The sequence below is a fragment of the Bubalus kerabau genome, chromosome 7, assembly GCF_029407905.1.
Source record: "Bubalus kerabau isolate K-KA32 ecotype Philippines breed swamp buffalo chromosome 7, PCC_UOA_SB_1v2, whole genome shotgun sequence".
Lineage (NCBI taxonomy): Eukaryota > Metazoa > Chordata > Mammalia > Artiodactyla > Bovidae > Bubalus > Bubalus kerabau.
This window is the reverse complement of record NC_073630.1, coordinates 95,190,465-95,213,958: the sequence shown is the minus strand read 5'-3', so window position 1 is coordinate 95,213,958 and position 23,494 is coordinate 95,190,465. Positions and strand designations below refer to the sequence as shown.

General features: G+C 39.1%; 2 protein-coding genes across 5 annotated transcripts in view; one reads left to right on the top strand and one right to left on the bottom strand.

Annotated features, from left to right (window-relative positions):
• Nucleotides 1–1,856, top strand: part of NUP54 (nucleoporin 54) — a 32,346-nt gene extending 30,490 nt beyond the window's left edge. Inside the window, exon 12 of the mRNA XM_055588827.1 lies at nucleotides 1,015–1,856. Coding sequence (XP_055444802.1) covers nucleotides 1,015–1,143 — 129 coding nt within the window. The 3' untranslated portion in view covers nucleotides 1,144–1,856. The remainder of the gene's footprint in view (nucleotides 1–1,014) is intronic.
• A 2,232-nt stretch (nucleotides 1,857–4,088) lies between these two features.
• ART3 (ADP-ribosyltransferase 3 (inactive)) overlaps nucleotides 4,089–23,494 on the bottom strand; it is a 144,678-nt gene continuing 125,272 nt past the window's right edge. For 3 of the 4 annotated variants that reach the window (XM_055588831.1, XM_055588832.1, XM_055588829.1), the window contains 9 exons: nucleotides 14,669–14,701; nucleotides 13,716–13,742; nucleotides 12,679–12,708; nucleotides 10,525–10,557; nucleotides 9,899–9,931; nucleotides 9,233–9,265; nucleotides 7,459–7,491; nucleotides 6,131–6,160; nucleotides 4,089–4,489 (listed from right to left, as the gene is read on the bottom strand). In XM_055588831.1, the coding sequence (XP_055444806.1) occupies nucleotides 4,350–4,489; nucleotides 6,131–6,160; nucleotides 7,459–7,491; nucleotides 9,233–9,265; nucleotides 9,899–9,931; nucleotides 10,525–10,557; nucleotides 12,679–12,708; nucleotides 13,716–13,742; nucleotides 14,669–14,701 (392 nt within the window). In that variant the 3' untranslated portion in view covers nucleotides 4,089–4,349. The remainder of the gene's footprint in view (nucleotides 4,490–6,130; nucleotides 6,161–7,458; nucleotides 7,492–9,232; nucleotides 9,266–9,898; nucleotides 9,932–10,524; nucleotides 10,558–12,678; nucleotides 12,709–13,715; nucleotides 13,743–14,668; nucleotides 14,702–23,494) is intronic. The other variant, XM_055588830.1, reaches the window with a different exon arrangement.

Sequence of the window (23,494 nt, the reverse complement as noted above, 5' to 3'; positions counted from 1 at the left end):
ATTCTTTGTGACCCCATGGACTGCAGCATGCCAGGCCTCCCTGTTCATCACCAACTCCCGGAGTTTACCCAAACTTATGTCCACTGAATCAGTGATGCCATCCAACCATCTCATCCTCTCTCGTCCCCTTCTCCTCCTTCAATCTTTCCCAACATCAGGGTCTTTTCAAATGAGTCAGCTCTTCGCATCAGGTGGCCAAAGTATTGGAGTTTCAGCTTCAACATCAGTCTTTCCAATGAACACTCAGGACTGATCTCTTTCAGGATGGACTGGTTGGATCTCCTTGCAGTCCAAGGGACTCTCGTGAGTCTTCTCCAACACCCCAATTCAAAAGCATCAATTCTTCGGCGCTCGGCTTTCTTTATAGTCCAACTCTCACATCCATACATGACCACTGGCAAAACCATAGCCTTGACTATACGAACCTTTGTTGGCAAAGTAATGTCTCTGCTTTTGAATATGCTATCTAGGTTGGTCATAACTTTCCTTCCAAGGAGTAAGCATCTTTTAATTTATACATATACCTGATTATATTCATATTTATAATTAAATGAGAACAATTCCAACATATTAGAATGAGTTTATGTATGCAATAAAATTGGGAATATAAACACCTGAAATGTTAGCAATAGTAGTTACCACCGTTATCAGTTTATACTTTGTACTTGAAAACATGGAAATCCTCAGAATGATTATTTTGTTAATCTATATTTGAGTACCTTCTTGCATTGTTTTAATATAACTGTTTTTTTATCACAGGTTGATAAAAGGAATCTGTAAAAATCTGCATCTTTTGTAAAATCGGTTATATTTATTACATATTTGATTTTGCTTTTCACAGTATTTAACTGTATTTAAGTGTTAGCAAAAGATACAATGCAAATTTTTGAAATATGCATATGAGAGCAACTGAGTCCTGTGTTGCTAGTAAAATAATGAAAAATAAGCCTTTTTCTTGTAAGTAGCTTGCAGTTTAATAGAGAAATACATTGATATTTTTTTGATTCCTTCTAGCATTTGAAACAACAACAGGAAGGCCTTAGCCACTTGATTAGCATCATAAAAGATGACTTAGAAGATATCAAGTTGGTAGAACATGGATTGAATGAAACCATCCACATCAGAGGTGGTGTCTTCAGTTGACAGCTCACAAACTTGTGTTAAAGGTTTGTGAAATACATCTTCGTGTTACATCAGGGCTTCTTTAAAAATGAAACTGACCACATGGAGGGGGGGGAAAACAATCCTCTCTCCTGACTTGGTTTTTGAGAAGGTTACTGAAAAATTATTATTCATCAAATCTGAAATAACAGTCACCTCACTGCTCTTCAGAGATAGCCTTTTAAAGATTTATATCTAAAAGCTGTAAATTACTTTAAAAGAGAAATACATAATTACCAAAAAATATTTACTATTCTACATTTTTACAACAGCATTGTTCTTAAAAATAATCAATGTTTAATGATTATTCTCCATTGAGCCTGTACTCTGCTTTCCATAGCAAGTAAATATGAAATGTCTACTTTGCACATAACAAAATAAACTGTATAATTACTTGGCTGCTGGAGATTTGTACTTCAGAATGTAAATGTCAGTTTTTATATTTGTGAATTCATCTGTGGGAGGAGTAAAGAAAATCCAAGAGTATTTAATGATTAATGTGGTTTTCTTTTCATTCTATAAAGATTTGAATATATATTTTTATATTATTTTACTTATTTGGAATTTACAGAACACACGTAAGCAATTAGGATATAACAGAAGAATTACATTTTATCATTTTTGCACCGTTTTTTGTTTTTTAAACCTCTTTATTTCTAAAAAATATGAAAACATAAATAAATTCTTGATTATAATTACTTTTTATATAATTCTGTCTGGTGCTTTATTTGGTTCTGGGAGAAAGATGATTCATGTTCATACAAGTATTAAATCATAATCACAACTCAAGTATTTCAGTTTTAACCTGGTTTTAAGTCTGACTTCACCCTCAAAGTGAAGGGCTTCCCTTGTGGCTCAGCTGGTAAAGAATCTACCTTCAATGCGGGAGACCTGGGTTTGATCCCTGGGTTGGGACGGTCCCATGGAGAAGGGAAAGGCTACCCATTCCAATATTCTGGCCTGGAGAATTCCAAGGACTACAGTCCATGGGGTTGCAAAGAGTTGGACATGACTTAAGCGACTTTCACTTCACCCTCAGTACTGATGTATTTTGACCAGGGTACAGCAAATAGAAATTACTTCATATATAAGAATTCTCTAATACATCATTAGCATCTGAAAACACTGGAAAATCTAAATTAGACATGGTAATGTGCAATAGTGATTCTTTAAAACCAGATCTCACTGCATCATGTTAGCCCCTCTTGGAATGCTTTCATGCTGCATTTCTGCATCATGCTTTGGCTTATGATGAGAGGTGTCATAAACAGCCTGTGAACCCTGCCACTGTGTTACTGTGAGGATGGCGAGGAGTGTGGTGTGCTGTGTATCCAGAGGCCCCCTCTGAGATACCACTGGAGGAATCTGTCCAGATGCAGACTAGCTAACAGTTGTGTAGGAGCCACAAACAAGGCTCGTGGGCTGTTTCTTCTAACACCTCTGTCTTTCTCATCCTTGTAGCCAAAGGTGAAAGGAGTTTGCCCCTCTGCACACCCTCTTACTGTAGGAAGAACTGGTGATTTAACAAATGAGAATTGCTCCTCAGTGAGCAACATCCTGTTGGACAGATGGCTAACCATGCTCATCTCTCTAGCCTTTCATTTTTTGTGCTGTCATATTTTTAATCTCTAATTTCACAAGCCCTAAACAGGGCTCAGGGTCTGCCTTTTAAAGACAGGTCCAGTTAGCCTCCTAAGTTTCAATTCTGCTGGTGACTACATGTGTAAGGCAGGCTACAGGCCTTGTTCATGCAGCTGGTTAGATAGATAAGCAGCCCTGGTGTGTACCTGACTTGTGCTCCAAGCAAATGATAACCAAGTTCTAGATTTGGATGTAAATCAGACTCACTTTGGCCTCAGGACTAAGTTGTGCTCTCTAGCACAATTTATACACGTTCTGTGAACTGCGTAATGGTTCTTGTGGATAGTTCACTCAAAATTCTCAACATGAAGAGAGGTAAATGGTAGAATTAAAGCACACTGAACCCTTAATACCTAGTTTAGACTTCATGAAGTTTTTCTGTATCTCTGAAAATGGCCTAAGTTCTTTTTGAAACGTTGGCAGTGTAAACAAGTGTCACTTATCAAAGCCCATGCCTAAATCAGTTACCATTCAACCACTCTTTTTCTTGGGGAAAAGAGCACCTTACTGTACTTACCTCATTCTCCTTTCTTACTGAGCCCACATACTCATTTAGTACTGTCTGCCTTCCTAGGTTAATATGAGGTTCAAGTTAGGGACTGTGTATGTGAAATACTTAGTAAACTCTTGTGTTTGTAAAAATACAAAGTGTTCCTATATAGAAGGAAAATGAAGAGACTGAAAGAATATACTATTTGAAGTCAAAGTCTGATCCTTTAAAGATGAGTAAAACACCTTTAAAATTCTAATTCAGAAATTAAATTCATATTACCCACTAGCATTATTGATATTTTAGTATTGAGAGTCATTTCCTAGGCAGGTTGATAAGAAGCCTAGGGGTCCCCAAGGAGAGAGGGGTCTGGAATTCTCAAGGAGGAAGAAAGGAGAAACTTTTTTTCCCTCTACGTTCTTTAGGATTATATAACAATAATGTATCCTGCCTGAGGACAGTCTCTGGATTAAACCTTCTGGCTAATCCTGTTATCTTAAAATGTAAATTATGGGAGTAGGTCTGGTGAGGTCTTTACAACCTCCAGACATTCTTTTGATTCACTGGACAGTATATAACTCCATTGCTAACACTAGCAAGCGGGTACTTTCTGCCCCCTTCTGATGCCTATGTCAGAAGCTTTCTCTATCTCCTTTAATTTTAATAAAACTTTATTACACAAAAGCTCTGAGCAATCAAGCCTTGTCTCTGGCCCCGGATTGAATTCTTCTCCTCCAGAGGCCAAGAATCCCGGCATCTTTTCGTGGTTTAGCAACAGCCTTTCAGTATCTGGCAATTCTACTGAAATTAAAGGTCTTTTATTGAATTAAAAGTATACAGTTTTTTTTACAATCATAAAATTAATATAGAAATAAGTGAAAAACAAATTCTATGATATCTGGGTTTACTACCAGATTTGCTAAGTGAATAACAAATTCACGTTTTATCAACTGAATGTTGACCAACAAGTGAAAAATACATCATTCCCTTTGATGATTTCTGTGGGATACCTGTAGTTGTATTTCAAGTACAATGTAAAGTACAAGTAAAGAATGTATCAGACTACAGAGCGACCAAGATTTATAGCAGAAACACTGATTAAAATGATGAATGTCCCACACTGGGGAAGGAGCATTTTGCCAGAAGATGCAGAGGGATGGCTTTTGGGACCTGGAACTGGAACTGCTGGAGCTGGAGCTGTTAATGAGAACACACAGTCACTGACACACGTCATTTTGAGTATCACATTTCATCCACTGACACCATATTTCCTGAATATATGAACAGACAAGTTAGATTAGAAACATATATCAAGTACTTCTAACCAGGACAACTTTAAAATAAATACAGTTCATTACAGGCTGGGGGCTATATTTTCATATGTATCATAAAGGTGTGTTGACCTAGGTTTTATCCAGGTTTCCATAGCCTTTTTAGTATTTAAGTAGACAAAAGTAATTTCTCATTGTTTAAGTTCACTAGAATTTCTTGGCAATTGAAAATTTTCATTTTCTGTATATAAAAGATAAAGTTTAATGCTGTGTCTTATCTATTTTGAGTACAATGGTATATTTCATATGTATATTTTACCAGTATACAATGGAATATAGCTGCATTTTTTAAAACACTAAGCCCTGCAAGCTGATTTTAAAAAAAAAAGAAAAAAATTTTCCCTTTATACATAAAACACTACTCTGGAGAAAACCACTTCCCTTCTATCTGAACTAGCAGAGAGAGGTTCAGTAGAGTCCAGCCATCCAGGATGGTGTGATTCACACTGCCATAATGTAGACGTCTGACTTTTGACTGTGTTCTGGTTTAGACTACCAGGGAAGACTGACTGGAAAGACCCAGATGGGCTCACCATTCACATTTCATAAGTGAAACCATGGAAATACTATAAAACCTTCAAACCATAAATGTATTTGCTTGCCATAATCATAAACATGCAGTTATGGGAAAATGGACAGGCGGACGCACTCCTGCATTAGTTTGCTACTAGAGAGCAGTGATTCTCAAGGGGTTCTCAAGGGCCTACTACGAGGCAGTTCGCAAACTTGTCAGGATATTTTGTGATTATCACAGCAGTGGGGTATAGAAGTAGAAGACCAGTACCATGCTGTGGACAGTCTTGCACAATGAAAAACTGACCCACTTCCACATAAATTTCAAATGCACTGGTAGACATATATATAAATTAAAAATGTATTTATATCCAGAACCTGTTTTACATATAGGCAAAATATATTTGGATAGTTTTAATAAACATTAGTTTCTATATAATAAGTTTAGATTATTAGTTTAGTATCTAATTAGTTTCTACCTAATAAGCCCACAGTATTTCTCCACTTTCATTTTTCTTATATAGAATAGCTTCTAGGTTTCTCTTAAATCCAAATTTATTTGTGTAATTAAATACAATCATCTGACTACTTCATTATGTAGAATAATGTAGGCATTTATTTACATACTGAAATGTTTATAATTTTGTTATATCATTAGGACATTACTTGATTTTTTTATGGGTGCAAGTGGGTCTTATCTAAGAATTTTATTTCAGAATACCTTTATAAAATATTTGTTCTAAAATAATTGGGTTGATAGAGTTGAGAACCATTGCTTGAAAAAGTAGTCTCTATATACAGTTGAAAATCACTGCTTAAGAAACAAAATCAAGTTGCCCCCACCATTCGCACATAGAAGTATTTGGATGTGACATTATATTCTGTTAGGATGCTTTAAACTTGAGATTGGTGTCTTTTTTTAAAAAAAACTTTCTCAGTTTTTGTATATTGCAGAAACAGACATTATCAACTAAGGAAAAGAAATATTTCTTACTAGGCTGGTTGATATCTTGGCTTTTGTCTTCTAAAATAGAAACAGATGTTCAGTTAATTGCATTGTACACCAAAGAGAAAAAAAATCTCATTAAATGATTAAGCAAACTTGGTTATCTCTGGGTGTGGGACTGAAGGTCAGGATATTAGACTTACAGGTATTGGGGGGAGGGTCTAAGTTTACTTATTTGCATGCTTTGAAATTTTTTTAACAATGTATGTGTGTTTCCATTTTAAAAAGTTAAAATTTTGTTTATAGAGAAGTCTTTTTTACATATTAACCTCAGATGCCCAAGTGCAACTATAGCACCTACCATTTACTCAATGCTTACTGTGTCACACCCTGAACCAATACTTAGTGTACATTGACACTTTTACTTCTTACAGCTCTACGAGGTAGTCGAGTTATCCATATTATACAAATTTCCCCAAAAGTTGCATAAAATCACAACTTTTACGCTTGGTAATCAGTGGGAGCAATACCTGCTTTCAAAGCCTCTGCTCTTAATTACTATGCTATTCTAACTCCAAGTGTGTTAAAATTAAAATATTGCAATATTGCCATATTTTGACAGCTCTGAAGCCAAATGCCAATTCTAGAAGCCCAGATTAGAGGTGTATTTTCTGTAACTACATCCAGCTGGTAGACAAGTGTCATGCAACAGAAAATGAACAAAACTTGAGAAGTTTGGGTCTTGATTGTCTCGTTCTAGCCTTTTACAGGTTCCTTAACTTCCCTATATTCCATGTTTTCATCTCTGAAATGGTGACAGTACTTCTCTTATTGGATTATATGAGATTCTGTGTAAATGTTTTGACATCACCTTTAAAAAAGCCTGCACTATAACAGTTTTCTAAGAAAGGGCACAATACATACAAAACAGTCCCAGCAAAACTGAGCAGCTTATTGCTGGAGGACATGGAGCGTGCAGTGAGGAGTGCAGAAAGTATGTCCCACACTGTGCAGGGCTCACACACCCCTCCTTGATGCTCTCATTCCTGTGACTACAGGTTCCCTCAGTAGCCTGCTCACCTGGAGAAACCTGCCCCTTCTGGAATAGACAGGCGCAGCTGGAGGTCAACTGTCCCAGCTTCAGGTCAACTGCCTTTGTCTCTGCCTGACCCAGGGAGCCCTAAGAGCAGTCCGCTGCTCACACTGAAAGGAGTCCTCAGCGCCTCCCTTGTGGCTTGCAGACTGGATGTCAAGCGTACAGCCCAAGTGTCCAGACCCCTTAAGATGGAGCTCAGTGAACGATTACAGTAAAGGACTCAGACCCCATGGTGCCTCCACCCCTACATACATAAAAGAATCTTCTAAAAAGAATTTACCAGGTTTTTCATCCGGTTGTAACATTTTTATTCCTAAATGAGAAAAAGATTTATTATTCAGATAATAATAAAGGCAACTACCATTTACTATTTTAACCCAACATTTGTTTTGTCAGTGCTTTATCTCATTAGGACTTTAATCCTAAATTAGGACTTTAGTCCTGCAAGACAGAAGCTTTCCTTGTTTTACAGATGCAGAAGCAGAGGTCCAGAAAAGTGAAATAACTTATACAAAGTTACCAAGAGGAAAATGGCAGAGGAGAGACTTCATGAAGTTGGGTCTGTGTGCATCCCTCATACTTTGCTAAGCAACTGCCTTTCAAAACCCAGTGTGCCTAGTAAGGTGCCAATGAGAGTACTATGTAAACTCAGGTCCAGCGAGCTGAAGAGATGTAGACAGTGTGCCGTCAAGGTCGCTAGAGGTTCACTTCCAAAGTTGTGGCCAAGTAAGTTCAATCATTCAAATCTGGGTGAATATAAAAGTGTTGCTGGAACCTCTCTCTCTGGGTCACAGTGAACTGTGAACGCCTGGTTCCTGCCCACAGCACACAGTACCCAAAGGCAGCAATGTTAAGCAAAGCTCAGTGCTGTGTGGATGGATGCCATTTAGCAGATGCCAGAAATCTATTTCCTTAACAGACGATCATTCCATAATAACAAAACCTACCAAAAATTATTTTCAAAACAGCCTATGAATTCAAAAGAAAGGATTTATAAGCACTGGATAGGGGCTTGCGCCCTGAGATTTTGTGTTTTCATAGGCCTTACAGGTATCTCCATAAGGCAACATATGTGTGTTAGCCACATTTGAAAGATGACAATTCTTAGGCATAGAGAAGTTTTATTACTGTCCATAGCTCTCTGGTAAAATACTAGATCATGTCTTTTTTTTTTTTTTTTTTTTAACCTTCTCCTTGTCTTCTCCTTGTCTCAGAGATAAAAATTAAGTTTGAGGGCCTTTTAATATTTTTTCCTCCCCTATTAGCATAAGTTCTGACGTCCTTTTGACTTGATGGGAGTCACACTCTTCAGTGTGACTGAACACACTCCTGCCATAGAAACTCAAGGCCCCTCACAAGCCTTGCATTCAGCAATAGCCTCACACTTTTTAAAATACTTGTTTTCATGGTTATATCTTAAAGGTAGGTTAAATATGCATGATAAATATACTGGAAAAACACTTGAGGAGCCAGAAATTTTAAGAAACTGGTTCTTGGTCATGGCAGCTTTCCTAGTGGCTCAGACAGTAAAGAATCTGCCTGTAATGCAGGAGACTGGGGTTCGATCCCTGGGCCAGAAAGATTCCCTGGAGAAGGGAATGGCTACCCACTTGAGACTCCCATGGACTGCAAGGAAATCAAACCAGTCAATCCTAAAGGAAATCAACCCTGAACATTTATTGGAAGGACTGATGCTGAAGCTCCAATACTTTGGCCACCTGATACAGAGCCAACTCACTGGAAAAGACCCTGATGCTGGGAAAGATTAAGGGCAGGAGGAGGAGGGGGTGACAGCATCACCAACTCGATGGACGTGAGTTTGAGCGAACTCCAGGAAACAGCGACAGAGCAGCCTGGCACACTGCGGTTCACAGGGCCACGAAGAGGAGGGCATGACTTAGCCACTGAACAACAGTTTGGTTATAAGAACCTAGATCTTCCACTCATGTGATCTTGCGCAAAGTACTCAGCCTCCCTGCATATGTAATGGTGACAATTATATCTGTACTTCCCAGACTGGCAGTCTCCTCTCCAGCATGCCTAACATTACTTACCAGGTAGTGAAAAAGATTCTGGAATTTTCATTCCTAAATGAGAAAGAAATTTTCAGTGACTTGCAGATTGTTCCAGTAAGTACAATTTTCAAACTGCTTCTTGTCTCATGAACTCAAGTGATACAAGCACCAGAGAGCCCACCTGCACTGTAGTTTCTGGCTTTTACTTACAAAGTTCTGGCTACATGAACCCTCACTCTGCAAATCTATGCCAGACTCAGAAAAGCCTTCTGTCATGGCACCTCACTAAGTCTGCCTCTATGCCAGGAGAATACTATGCTTAGTTACCTGCAGATCCTAGATGCTGAGATGCTTTTATTAATAGCCAAAGCTAACAATCAGCTTTTGCATAAAGTCGAAGTTTCTACTAAATACCTTTAGCTGTGGAATCTAAGGCTGGACTGCACGCATCCAGGTTGCAGCAGCCTGCCTTCTGCCTGCCCCCAACAGAGCTAACTGTCCTGCTCCAAGAATGCACACACACTAGGGAGGAAAGGCACTTTCCTACTCTCTTCTCCAGCTAAAATTTTGTAGAAAGACAGGCAGGAAGGAGGCTGTAAGGGAAATATTAATGACTAGTTGTCTAATGACAATATTCTCTTTAATACCCGGAGGAAGCCTTCTCTTCTCATACTTGGACCAAGAGTGTAAATAAAGCTGTCTTACCAGGTATCTGGGTGGCTTCCTGGCTTTTCATACCTGAAGACAGAAATGAATACTGGTTAATTTTAATCAACTATCTTGCATTGTTAATGCTCCCTTTTGTGTATACCAGCCCCCATCTCCAAGACTTAAAAAGGGGGGAGTGGGGGTGGGGAACAGTAACAATAAGAACACCTTCTAATTGCTCTTCATTCTCAGACTGGACAAAGCCTAAACTGATGCTGGACTTCAAGGACTTCATGATCTAGCCAACCTTATTTTCATAAGGCAATCTGAGTACACCAGTTTTTGAATGAAACAGTACTGGGTCTAAGACTCTGCTTGGTTTAGTTCTGTTGTCATTACAGTTATTAGCTCTCTGACTGGGCAGGCTTAATAAATCCCTGACCTTTATTTCCTTATTTATGCAAAAGAAACACCTTGCAGGTTTGTAGTAAGTGATGATTATAGAAGTGCTAAATACATTATTACATGGAACATAAGCAGCTCTCAATAACTAGAGTTCCTCTGTTTTGGCTTAACTTATTCCTCAAACTCTACATGTCCAGTAATGTCCTTAGTTCTAGGAGTCCTCACATCTCCTTCTTACCCTGAAGCTAGTCTCAGAAAGTAAATAAAGGATCACTTACCAGGAAAGACAGTGGATTCCTGGCTTTTCATTTCTAAAGATGAGAATAGGAACTATGTAATGATAAATGCAGTAAGCTTGAAAATTAACCTTATATAACTATTTACAAGTGAGAGATGACCCATTCCCAAAGTTTTTAGAGTTTTCAGTAAAAAGGAAGGAGATTTAGCACACTGGTGCCTAACTTACAGAGAGAACCATAGCCAGTGATCCAGGCACTTTTTAGATAAAGTGAAATATCTCTATTGATTTATATTTTTAGACTCTGACCTATACTTGTCATGATTTATTTTTTTAATAAAATTTCCTGATTATATAAGTAATATAATTATAGATAATTTAGAAAAATATAGAAATTTATTAAAAATTACTCATAATCCCAGATATCAGAGCTATTCATTCTTAATACTGGTACATTTCCTGGTACAAGAAGGAAATATATGCTATAATATATGTATATGTGTATATGCTACATACATTGTCATTACTTTTTCAATTTTACTGAGATATAACTGACATAAAACACTGTATAAGTTTAAGGTGTGCAACATAATGGCCTGAGTTACATATATTGTGGCATGATTACCACAATAAGTTTAGTTTAACATCCAGCATCTCATATAAATACCAAAAAAGAAATTTTTTTTTCCCTTGTGATGAGAAGTCTTAGGATCTACTCTTTTAACAATTTTCAAATACACTACACAGCTGTTAACTATAGTCATGTTGTACATTACATTCCTTGTACTTATTTATCTTATAAATGGAAGTTTGTTCAACACTGTAAAATAAATTTTACATTATATTCCATATGCTGTTTTTATCCTTTTTTAACATTTTTATTGGAGTATAACTGACTTACAATGTATAGCTTCAGAAGTACAGTGAAGTGAATTTGTTATACATACACATATGTCCACTCTTTCTTAGATTATTTTCCCATTAAGGCCATTACACAGTACTGAGCAGAGCTTGTTTTTATCCTGTGATTTTTACTGTCACTGTATTGTAAGTACTTTCTCTTATCTTTGGGCTTCCCTGGTGGCATAGTGGTAAAGTATCTGCCTGCTAAGGCAGGAGACATGGGTAGGGAAGAGGCCCTGGAAAAAGAAATGACAACCCACTCCAGGTATTCTTGCTTGAGAAATCCCATGGACAGAGGAGAATGGTGGGCTGCAGTCCATGGAGTGACAAAGAATCAGGCACACTCAGTGATTAAACAACAGCAACATATCTTCAGATATTTTTTGAAAACATGATTTTTAAATTGGTTAGTGTTTCATAGTAAGAATGTAACTTATTTAACAATGTCCAACTGTTGGATACTAAATTTAAAAATTTTCGCTACTATAACACTGTACAAACATGTCTATACATATTTTGTACACAAACTTTTATGTTTATTTCCTTAGGACAAATATCTAAAAGTGTTACAGCTAGGTTAAAATGTATGGACATTTTAAGACTAGTGATACAAATTATTGGAATTGTCCTCCAGAGAAGTTTGAATTTATAATCTCATCAGTAATTTATGAGCATGTTTGTGTCCCAGCACCCCTGAAGAATATTATTTTTAAAAAGACCATAAAACTTGGGAATGAGTCATACGTTAGAATTTACTAAATATCAAATGAATACAGCTAATAGCAACTATACATATATATATAAATAATTATATACACACACATATATACACATATATATATATTTTTTGGCATATATTTAAATATATGTGTGTGTGTGTATATATATAATCATTTTAATTTAGGAAAAAATGTCATTTTTATGCCCCTGATGAACACCCTAGGTTACAAGAGTTTGTGAAACAATTAATCACACCTTCCTCTATCCATGTAACAGCTAGTATAAAGCAAAAAATAATAGGTTTTCTAGAACTAGTTCCACATGTGATGTCTCTAACTGTTCTGCTGGGATGACCTATGGATTGTCAGCTAAGAGACAGAGAGACCTGCTGTATCATCCTTATTAAGAAGGGTACCTGGAACAGGGCCTCTGATACATCAAACTCGTAAGCTAAAGGTGGGTTCTGCCTCTTCCCACTTTTCCTTACCATTCTATGCCCACCTGCTCCCACCCCTAAGGAAGTTGCCCTACAAATCTAAGTAAGCTCCCAGAGTTTATGAAAATGTCTTACCAGGGTTTTCCAGCTTCTGGTTTTCCTCACCTAAGTTACAAAAAGAAACTCATCAGTTTCAAAAACAGACCAAAGTAACTGGGAGTTATCATAGTTACAGCACAACTACTTTAAAGTAAAATGGCCATAAAGATCCACTTGATATCCAGTAAACTAATGCTACTAAATTTAACTGTCAGCTACAAACTAAACACAGTTGGCTAATAGGGCTGGAACAGCCCTCTGGCCCCTTCTACCAAGAAAAACTGTTACATATAGCAAGTCTTCTAGCAATCTCCACAAGCTAGAAAAACGTCTGTCTTGAAGAGGTAGCTGAAGTCCCTGTGAAGAGACCAGTAAAACTTGTGGCTGCCTGAGCCAATAAGAAGTGTTACTAAGCAAGTCCTCAGATGCATGAAATGCTTCACACAAGGACAGGAAATACCTTCTAAACATCAAGTAACCTGCATATTTAAGAAAAGACTAGAAACTTTTCTCTCTTCACACTGTAGCCACATGGGCCAAACATGTCATCAAGGAACTTAGATACAAAGAAGTGACCTGAGCCATATCACCATAAGTGGAAACTCAGCGGGAGGTGGGGCAGGCGGGGGCGGGGGTGGGGGTGGGGGGGAGTGGCGCGTCTACACCCAGATGTTTTAGTCAAATGATACCAAACACCAGCTTATTTAAGAAAGGCAAAAATACTAACTTTTTATACTTTCATCTGGATGTGTGGTGTCACACAGGCTAACCTCAACGACTTAATATAGAGCTCTATCTATTAAGAGACCTTGGACCTGTCAAGAGTGCCTAGCTCTTTGGGTCCCACCAACCTTACTCCCACATTGTTCAGATCTCCAGAGAGCCCACCCTCTCATTTGAAGGGAGGTAAATTTCCCCAGAATAGATTCTTTTCCCCACTTCCTATCTGCCAAGTTACTCCTTCATAGGTGCAAAGAACTCCTTTTCTTCAGCTAAGAACTGAATTTGCTGAACAGGAAAGAGCTATTAAACACCCATGTACAGGTTATTTTTAAAAATTAGAGCATACTTACCAGGGTTGTAGACAGGTTGAAAATAGTCTAAAATACAAACATGCTTTCATTACATAGTACTATACTCAGAAGTGAATGTCAGGTTCAGTCTATCTTTACATGCTTATTAATTATAAAGATTTGAGTTGGTTTACATCCAAGATACAAACAAAATACGGCAATATGAGAAATATAAAATTTCTATTTTGAAAACAAATGGTTACAGATTCATTTTAATTATGTGAAGAAGAATCCACAGAAAAACTAGCCAGGAAAACAGGTAGAAATGGACCCTTATTTTTCAAACTTTTTAAACAAAGAAATCTTCAAATAGGATCCATCCAAAGTATGCACCAGCCCAAGACATTTTCTCGCAACTTCAGTTAAAATCTGTTGAGTCTAATTTGATGATGTCAGGAACATCATCAAATGTTCCTGAACATTCTTAGAATTCCTATTTACCTTTCCAATTCTTTCCCATGGTCCTCTAAGAAAGATTATTTTTGTTATATTCTCCTATTTTCCTCTGAGAAAGCAGACCAAGTTACCATTTTGTCCCCCCGAGTCTTTCCCCCTGAGCCATATTCACTCCATTCCTTCTTCAGTCTCCCAAATATTACTTCCCAAGATGCCAAAACATAGGAATATGAGTCTTACTCTGTGCATAGGAGTCATGTAGGGGTTTTTAGGAGCCCTTAAGTTCCTGTAATGATGGACTAGGGTCAGAGCTGGCAGAGTCCCGGCATAAGGCAAATGCAGTGTTTGAGAGAACAGCCACAGGCAAAGCTGGGGTAGGGTTAAGGTGAATCCCTGCACCCTCCCCCTGAGAAGGTAAGAGAGGCGGCACAACTCTGCCTTGAGAAAGCAAGGGCTGACAGTGTGACAGTGTAGTGGGGTGGCTCTGACCTATTCCAGGGAGAAATAACACTGATAAAATTCCCATTACAGAAATAATACTTTAAAGCATATCTTACCCATGTTCTCAACACAACTTTCAGTTTTTAGTCCTGAAACACAAAGAGAAAGTTTTATTAGTTAGACATAATCTACCCTATTAAAAACTTCAAATTGGTCTGTTGCTACTGTAGTCTGTCAGCTCTGAGACTTATAACTTAGTGGGAAGTAAATTACATTTTTGTTTCATAGTATAGTCACTAAAGAGCAGTAGATCTAGATACAACACCTATCTTTTCTGGAATTCAGTTTCCTCATTTATGTCTTTTTTGGGAGATTGCTTCAAATAACCTCCAAAATCCCATCCAAAGGTAACAATAACACTGATTAGTCTGAAAAAATTAGCAGAAAATTCATCTGTTTAACTAACCCTCTCTTCAGATACTAAATATCCTCAACAGTTAACCTATCCCTTTACTATGACAATTTGTACCCATTGGAGAAAAAGAATCTCAATCAGAGCTTCAAGATCCTGGAATATGTGAATAGCATCCTTTGCATTCACATAGAGAGATGCAGTTGATGTGCCCCAGAACACTCTGGAGAGCAGGAACATGAAATCGAATGGCACGTGTGGATAGGCCTGCGAGCCTCTTGCTCATGATGCCCTAGAAACAGTCACCAGTGAGTGCTGCAGTGACTCCTCTGAGACTTGACATAAAGGGGGAATCTGCCAGCTTGCCCAACAAAGGCTAAGCCAAGAAATTCAACGAAAGGGTGTTTAGTTTTAGTGCCAGCATGAGTCATAGAGGGCTTCCCAGACACCACAGGAAGGTCAAGATGTCATATGTTCTCTTCTGTTCTCTTCTCTTAGTCTGGTTAGCTCACACACCTCATCTGGAACTTCAACTCCCTGAGAATGAACCTCTCAATCTAAGATGCAGATGTGAAACACCTGGCTTCACTATGAGACATGCTCACTGATAACTGCCCTCAGATCCTATTCCATTTATGGAGTTTCAACAAGAATCCAGGTGACTTGGTCCAGTTTCAACTGGCCCAGGAAATCTGTAAGAATCTGGATGGTACCCTGAGGCCAACCTTGGTGTTTGGCTATACAAGAAAATTTTTTGAAAGTTCTAGAGACTATTAGAAAATGCTGTCTCAGCAGGTGATGAGTGGGTGCAAGCCTTACCCAGAAGTTTTAGTTGAGGGAAAGGTGAAGGTGAGGGGAGCTGTGGATGAAAAAGCTACCAACATGATAGATTCAGCCTGGGGACAAGCACTGGGGAATTTTAAAAGCCCTCATCTTTTTTCTGTAGCACAAATTAAGAGCATGTTTCTCAAAGTATCGGGAAGATCCCCTGGAGAAGGAAATGGCAGTCCACTCCAGTATTTTTGCCTGGTGAATCCCATGGACAGAGGAGCCTGGCAGGCTACAGTTCATGGGGTCACAGAGTTGGACACAACTGAGTGACTAACACTTTCACGTTCTCAAAATATAGTCTTCCAATCATACACCTCAGGACCACCCAGGCACTTATTAAAATTGTAAATTCTAAGACTCTAGCTGGGACTACTGATACATAATTTCTGGGAAAGATAACTTAATTGCATTAAAATCTACATTTTAAACAAGCATTCTAAGTGTTAGGCAAAAAAATCTGAAAGCCTCATCCTTAGTAGATTGCTGTTGTTTACCTAAGTCAGAGACCCCACTGACTGCAGTCTGCTAGGCTCCTCTGTCCATGCGATTTCCCAGGCAAGAATACTGAAGTGGGATGCCATTTTCTTCTCCAGGGGATCTTTCTAACTCAGGGATCGAACCCCCATCTCATGCACTGGCAGATGGATTCTTCACCACTGAGCCACCAGGGAATCCCACTGTAGAAGACAGGTATCTCTTAATGTTTAACACAGATCCATTTATATGAGACTGCATTTCTCCTCCCGTTTTGAGCCTAGGTTTAATTTCCCATTAGGGTTTTCAGCAGCAGGAATCAAACTATTTTGGGTTTCTAAAGAAGTAGCAAGGTTGGGGGAGAGATCAAGACGATGAGTTGGAGGACATGGAGCTCACCTCATCCCAATGAATGCATCAAAAATGCATCTACACATAGAACAATTCTCACAGAAAACCAACTGGAAGCTGTCTGAAGAGCTCTTACACAACCAAACCGGTGAAAAAGAGTCCCACGGATGGAATGAGAAAAGGCATCAGGATGGGATAGGCACCCTGTGGAGAGATCTGTGAAGCAGGGAGGGTCTGCAAAGGCAGGCCCTCGCTCTGCAAAGGCCCTCTGTCTGCTGGGAGGTCAGAGGAGCTGCAGGGCTTGGACTCTGATTGTGAGGTGTGCAAACCTACTGGCCTGCTAGGCATCAAGGTGGACAGAGATGTGCCAACAGCTTCCACCTCACAGCCCTTCTGAGACTGAAAGACATGCTGGGTGGGCTGCTACTATGTAGAGTAGCCAGGTGGTGAAACTCCAGGAGGTGGACCCTGAGGGAGGACTCTGTCAAGCCAGGGGGAGACAGCCCGAAGGGCCTGTGGTGTTAGTTCAGCTCAGTTGCTCAGTCATATCTGACTCTTTGCGACCCCATGGACTGCAGCACACCAGGCCTCCCTGTCCATCAACAACTCCTGGAGCTTACTCAAACTCATGTCCATCGTGTCGGTGATGCCATCCAACCATCTCATCCTGTTGTCCCCTTATCCTCCTGCCTTCAATCTTTCCCAGCATCAAGGTCTTTTCCAAGGAGTTAGTTCTTTTCATCAGGCAGCCGAACTATTAGGGTTTCAGCTTCAGCATCAGTCCTTCCAATGAATATTCAGGACTGATCTCCTTGAGGATGGACGGTTTGATCTCCTTGCAGTCCAAGGGACTCTCAAGAGTCTTCTCCAACACCACAGTTCAAAAGCATCAGTTCTTCAGTGCTAAGCTTTTTTTATGGTCCAACTCTCACATCCATACATGACTACTGGAAAAATCATAGCCTTGACTAGACAGACCTTTGTCAGCAATGTCTCTGATTTTTTTTTTTTTTCTGATTTTTAATATGCTGTCTAGGTTGGTCATAGTTTTTCTTCCAAGGAGCAAGTATCTTTTAATTTCATGGCTGCAATCACCATTTGCAGTGATTTTGGAGCCCCCAAAAATAAAGTCTGACACTGTTTCCACATCTGTTTGCCATGAAGTGATGGGACCGGATGCCATGACCTTAGTTTTCTGAATGCTGAGTTTTAACCCAACTTTTTCACTCTCCTCTTTCACTTTCATCAACAGTCTCTTTAGTTCTTCTTTGCTTTCTGCCATAAAGGTGGTGTCATCTGCATATCTGAGGTTATTGATATTTCTCCCAGCAATCTTGATTCCAGCTTGTGCTTCATCCAGCCTGGTATTTTGCATGATGTACTCTCCATATAAGTTAAATAAGCAGGGTGACAATACACAGCCTTGAAGTACTCCTTTCCCAATTTGGAACCAGTCTGTTGTTCCATGTCCAGTTCTAACTGTTGCTTCTTGACTTGCCTACAGATTTCTCAGGAGGCAGGTAAGGTGGTCTGGTATTCCCATCTTTTTCACAATTTTCCAGTTTGTTGTGATCCACACAGTCAAATGCTTTGGCATAGTCAATAAAGCAAAAGTAGACGTTTTTCTGGAACTCTCTTGCTTTTTTGATGATTCAGCGGACGTTGACAATTTGATCTTTGGTTCCCCTGACTTTCCTAAATCCAGCCTGAACATCTGGAAGTTCACAGTTCACGGATTGCTGAAGCCTGGCTTGGAGAATTTTGAGAATTACTTTACTAGCATGTGCGATGAGTGAGATTGTGTGGTAGTTTGAGCATTCTTTGGCATTGCCTTTTCCAGTCCTGTGACCACTGCTGTTTTCCAAATTTGCTGACATACTGAGTGCAGCGCTTTCACAGCATCTTTCAGGATTTGAAATAGCTCAACTGGAATTCCATCACCTCTACTAGCTTTGTTCATAGTGATGCTTCCTAAGGCCCACTTGACTTTGCATTCCAGGATGTCTGGCTCTAGGTGAGTGATCACACCATTGTGGTTATCTGGGTCATGAAGATCTTTTTTGCGTAGTTCTTCTGTGTATTCTTGCCACCTCTTCTTAATATCTTCTGCTTCTGTTAGGTCCATACTATTTCTGTCCTTTATTGTGTGCATCTTTGCATGAAATGTTTCCTTTGTATCTTTAAATTTCTTGAAGAGATCTCTAGTCTTTCCCATTCTATTATTTTCCTCTATTTCTTTGCATTCATCATTGAGGAAGGCATTCTCATCTCTCCTTGCTATTCTTTGGAACTCTGCATTCAAATGGTCTGGGCCAAACCAAGCGGACTACCAGAATCCATGGAGGGGCTGGGCTCCAGCAATGGACTTTGTCAGTGTTCACAGTGGGTAGCAGGCAAGGTAGATAGTCCCCTTGGGAGGAGTACTCAGTTGGGGTGTTCCAGTTCTGCCCACCTCACATAGCAACTTAGAGCTGGATCTAGGGTAGACAGGTCCTGGGGAGAACTCTATCACAGAGGCAGCCCCAATGCCAGGGGGCAACACAACCACCTTACTTCCTGCAGCCACAATGCCCCAGCCTCCAGCACCAGCTGAACACTAGGCAAGAAACGCATGAGACCTTGGACTGCTTCTGGGCAGAACTGTGGGGGCCTGCTTGGGCACAGATTCACTATGACCACATGGGCCTCACCTGATTAAGTGCTCACTTCCTTGGGGACAGATCACATATTTAAGGGCAATGGAGCCTTATAGAACTGACCCTCAGGATTTCTACTGGGGAGCAGATCCCACCCCACAAAAGGAGCGAAAAGGAGGCCCTGCCCAACATCCGGTGCAGGCTCTGGTCACCACACCACCAGTCACCCCTTATCAAGAGGATAACAGTCAGAGCACTTTGAAGGAAAAGATGCCATGCCAAAAGAAGCCCTCACACCAAAATTATTGGACCCACAGTCTACTCAGGGATGCTCCCACATAAAAGCCAGCTCTTCAAAACCACAGAAGACAACTGTTTCTCCTAAATTTAAAGAGACAGGTAAATGTAAGTAAAATTTAAAAAGCACAGGAACCACTCCCAGTTAAAAGAACAAGAGAAATCCTCTGAAAGAACAAATGATGAAACAGACCTCTCCAGTCTACCTGACTCTAACTTCAAAAAGGAGGTTAAAAAAAAATGTTAAAGGAATAAAGATTATTGACAGAAATGCAGAATCACTGTAACAAGGAACTAGAAACTATAAAGAAGATCCAATCAAAATTAAACAACTCAACTGCCAAGATAAAAATCAATCTAGAAGTAAAGAATAGCAGACTAAATAATGCAGAATGGATAAGTGATCTGAATAATGGAATACCGGAATTTCCAGAATAATGGAAATCCTCCAATCAGAACAAAAGACACAAATTTTAAAAAATGATAGCATTAAAGAAGGTCTATGAGATAAAAGTATGCCAATCTACACATAATAGGGGTTCCAGAAGAAAAGAAAGAAGGGTATTAAAAATGCCTTTCAGGGAATTCTCTGGTGGTCCAATGGTTAAGACTCAGTGCTTGTACTGCCATGGGCCTGGGTTCAATCCTTGGTCAGAGAACCAAGATCCCACAAGTTGCATGGTGTAGCCAAAAAAAAAAAAAAGTGTTTGAAGAAATTATGGCTGAAAATTTACCAAACCTAACTAAGGAAACAGATACCTAGGTACAGAAAGCACAGAGGGTCCCAAGTAAGATGCACCTAAACAGACCAATACCATAACATACTGTGATTAAAATGGACAAAGTTCAAGAGAGGAATGTAAACGCAGCAAAAGAGAAACAAAGAGTCAGTTACAAAGGAACCCCCAAAAGGCTATTAGCTAATTTCTCTGCAGAAACTTTGCAGCCAGAAGGAAGTGGCATGATATATTCAAAGTCATGAAAGGGAAAGGTCCGCAACCTAGGTTACTCTACCCAGCAAGGTTATCCTTTAGACTAAAAGGAGAGATAAAGGATTTCTTAAACAAGCAAAAACCAGAATACAGCAATACCAAACCCAACCTAAAAGAAATATTGAAAGGTCTTCTCTAACTGGGAAAGAATCAAGAATCTACAGAAAAGGGAAAATCATAATAGGAAAGGCAAATACATAAAAGAATTGAAGATCACTTAAATAAGCAACACGACTGAGTGACTGAACTGAACCAAACTAAATAAGCCAGGTCACAGATTAAAAAACGATCAAAAAATTTTGTAGAAGTGATAACTACAATTAATAGCAAAAAGATAAACATTATGATGTAAAACAGGTCATCAAAATAAAAAATATGAGGGAGGGCAGGAAAAAAATGTATATCTTTTAGAATGTGTCTGAACTTACATAACTACCAATCTAATGCAAGTATAACCAAGGTAACCACAAATCAAAATCATACAACAGTCACAAAAACAAAAAGAAAGCAACTCAAGCGCAAAACAAAAGAAAACCATCAAAAAACAAAAAGAAGAAATGAACAAGCAAGAATTACAAAATCATGTGGAAAACAAGGTTTTAAAATGGCAATAAACATATACTTGTCAATAATTAGTTTAAATGTTGATAGACTAAATGCTCCAATCAAAAGAACAGAATGGCAGTTAAAAAAAAAAAAACTATAGTATGTTGTTAACAAGAGACTCACATTAGGGCAAAAGAGATACACAGATTGAAAGTGAGGGGATGGAAAAGGGTATTTCATTCAAATGAAAACAGCAAGAAAGCAGGGGTAGCAATATTCACATTAGGCGACACAAACTTTAAAACAAAGTCCATAAAGAAAGACAAAGACAAAAACTATATAATGATAATGGTCAACACTAAGTAAATCAATGTGATATTCCACATTAACAAAAGGAAAGACAAAATCACACGACCATCTCAATAGATGCAGAAAAAGCATCTGATAAAATTCAATATCCATTCATGACAAAAACTCTCACCAAGGTGGCACAGCTCAACACAATAAAAGCCATTTACAATAAACCCATAGCCAACATCATACTCAACAGTGAAAAGCTGAAAGCCTTCCTGCTCATTTAGGAATAAGACAAGCCAACTCTCACCACTACTATCTAATATAGTATTAGAAATCCCAGCAAAGGAATCAGATTAGAAAAACAAAAGGTATCCAAATTTGAGGGGAAGAGGTAAAACTGTCACTATTTGCAGATGACATGATATTCAATACAGACAGCCCTACAGACTTCACACAAAAACTATGAGAACTAATAAATGATTTCAACAAGTTAGCAGGATATAAGATGAATATACAGAAATGTTGCATTTCTTTACTCTAACAACGAAATATCAGAAAGTAAAAAAGCAATGCTGTTTATTCAGTTCAGTTCAGTTCAGTCGCTCAGTGGCGTCCGACTCTGCGACCCCACGAATCGCAGCACTCCAGGCCTGCCTATCCATCACCAACTCCCGGAATTCACTCAAACTCACATCCATCGAGTCGGTGATACTATCCAGCCATCTCATCCTCTGTGGTCCCCTTCTCCTCCTGCCCCCAATCTCTCCCAGCATCAGAGTCTTTTCCATTGAGTCAACTCTTCGCATCAGGTGGCCAAAGTGCTGGAGTTTCAGCTTTAGCATCAGTCCTTCCAAAGAACATCCAGGACTGATCTCCTTTAGAATGGACTGGTTGGATCTCCTTGCAGTCCAAGGGACTTTCAAGAGTCTTCTCCAACACCACAGTTAAAAAGCATCAATTCTTCGGTGCTCAGCTTTCTTCACAGTCCAACTCTCAACATCCACACATGACCACAGGAAAAACCATAGCCTTGACTAGACGGACCTTTGCTGGCAAAGTAACGTCTCTGCTTTTCAATATGCTATCTAGGTTGGTCATAACTTTCCTTCCAAGGAGTAAGTGTCTTTTAATTTCATGGCTGCAGTCACCATCTGCAGTGATTTTGGAGTCCCCAAAAAATATAACCATGTCCAAAAAATACCCAGGAATAAACTTTTAACTATGGGCATGAAAGAGCTATACACTGAAAACTATAAAACACTGAAGGAAATTGATAATTTTCAAGTAAACTGAAGATGATTCAAAGAAATGGAAAGGTGTCCCATGCTCTTAGACTGGGATTATTATTAAAATGGCCATACTACCCAAAGCAATCTACAGGTTTAATGCAAACCCTATCAAAATCTCCATTCCATGTTCACAATGCTAGAACTAATAATCCTAAAATTTATATGGAACCATAAAAGACCCAGAGCTGCCAAAGCAATACTGAAGAAAAGAACAAAGCTGGAGACATAAGCCTCCCAGACTTCAGACAATACTACAAAGCTACAGTAATCAAACGGCATGGAATTGCCACAAAAACGTAAGTCAATGGAACAGAATAGACAGCCCAGACATAAAGCAATACACCTACAGCCAATTAACCTGCAACAAAGGAGGCAAGAACACATAATGAAGAAAGTCTCTTCAATAAGTAGTACTGGGAAAGCTGGACAGTTAACATAAAAATCAATGAAATCAGAACACTCCCCTATACCATATACAAAAATAAACTCAAATGGTATAAAGAACTAAATATAAGACATAATACCATACAACTGAAAGTGAAAGCTGCTCAGATCAGATCAGATCAGTCGCTCAGTCATGTCCAGCTCTTTGCGACCCCATGAATCACAGCACGCCAGGCCTCCCTGTCCATCACCAACTCCCGGAGTTCACTGACACTAACGTCCATCGAGTCAGTGATGCCATCCAGCCATCTCATCCTCTGTCGTCCCCTTCTCCTCTTGCCCCCAATCCCTCCCAGCATCAGAGTCTTTTCCAATGAGTCAACTCTTCGCAGGAGGTGGCCAAACTACTGGAGTTTCAGCTTTAGCATCATTC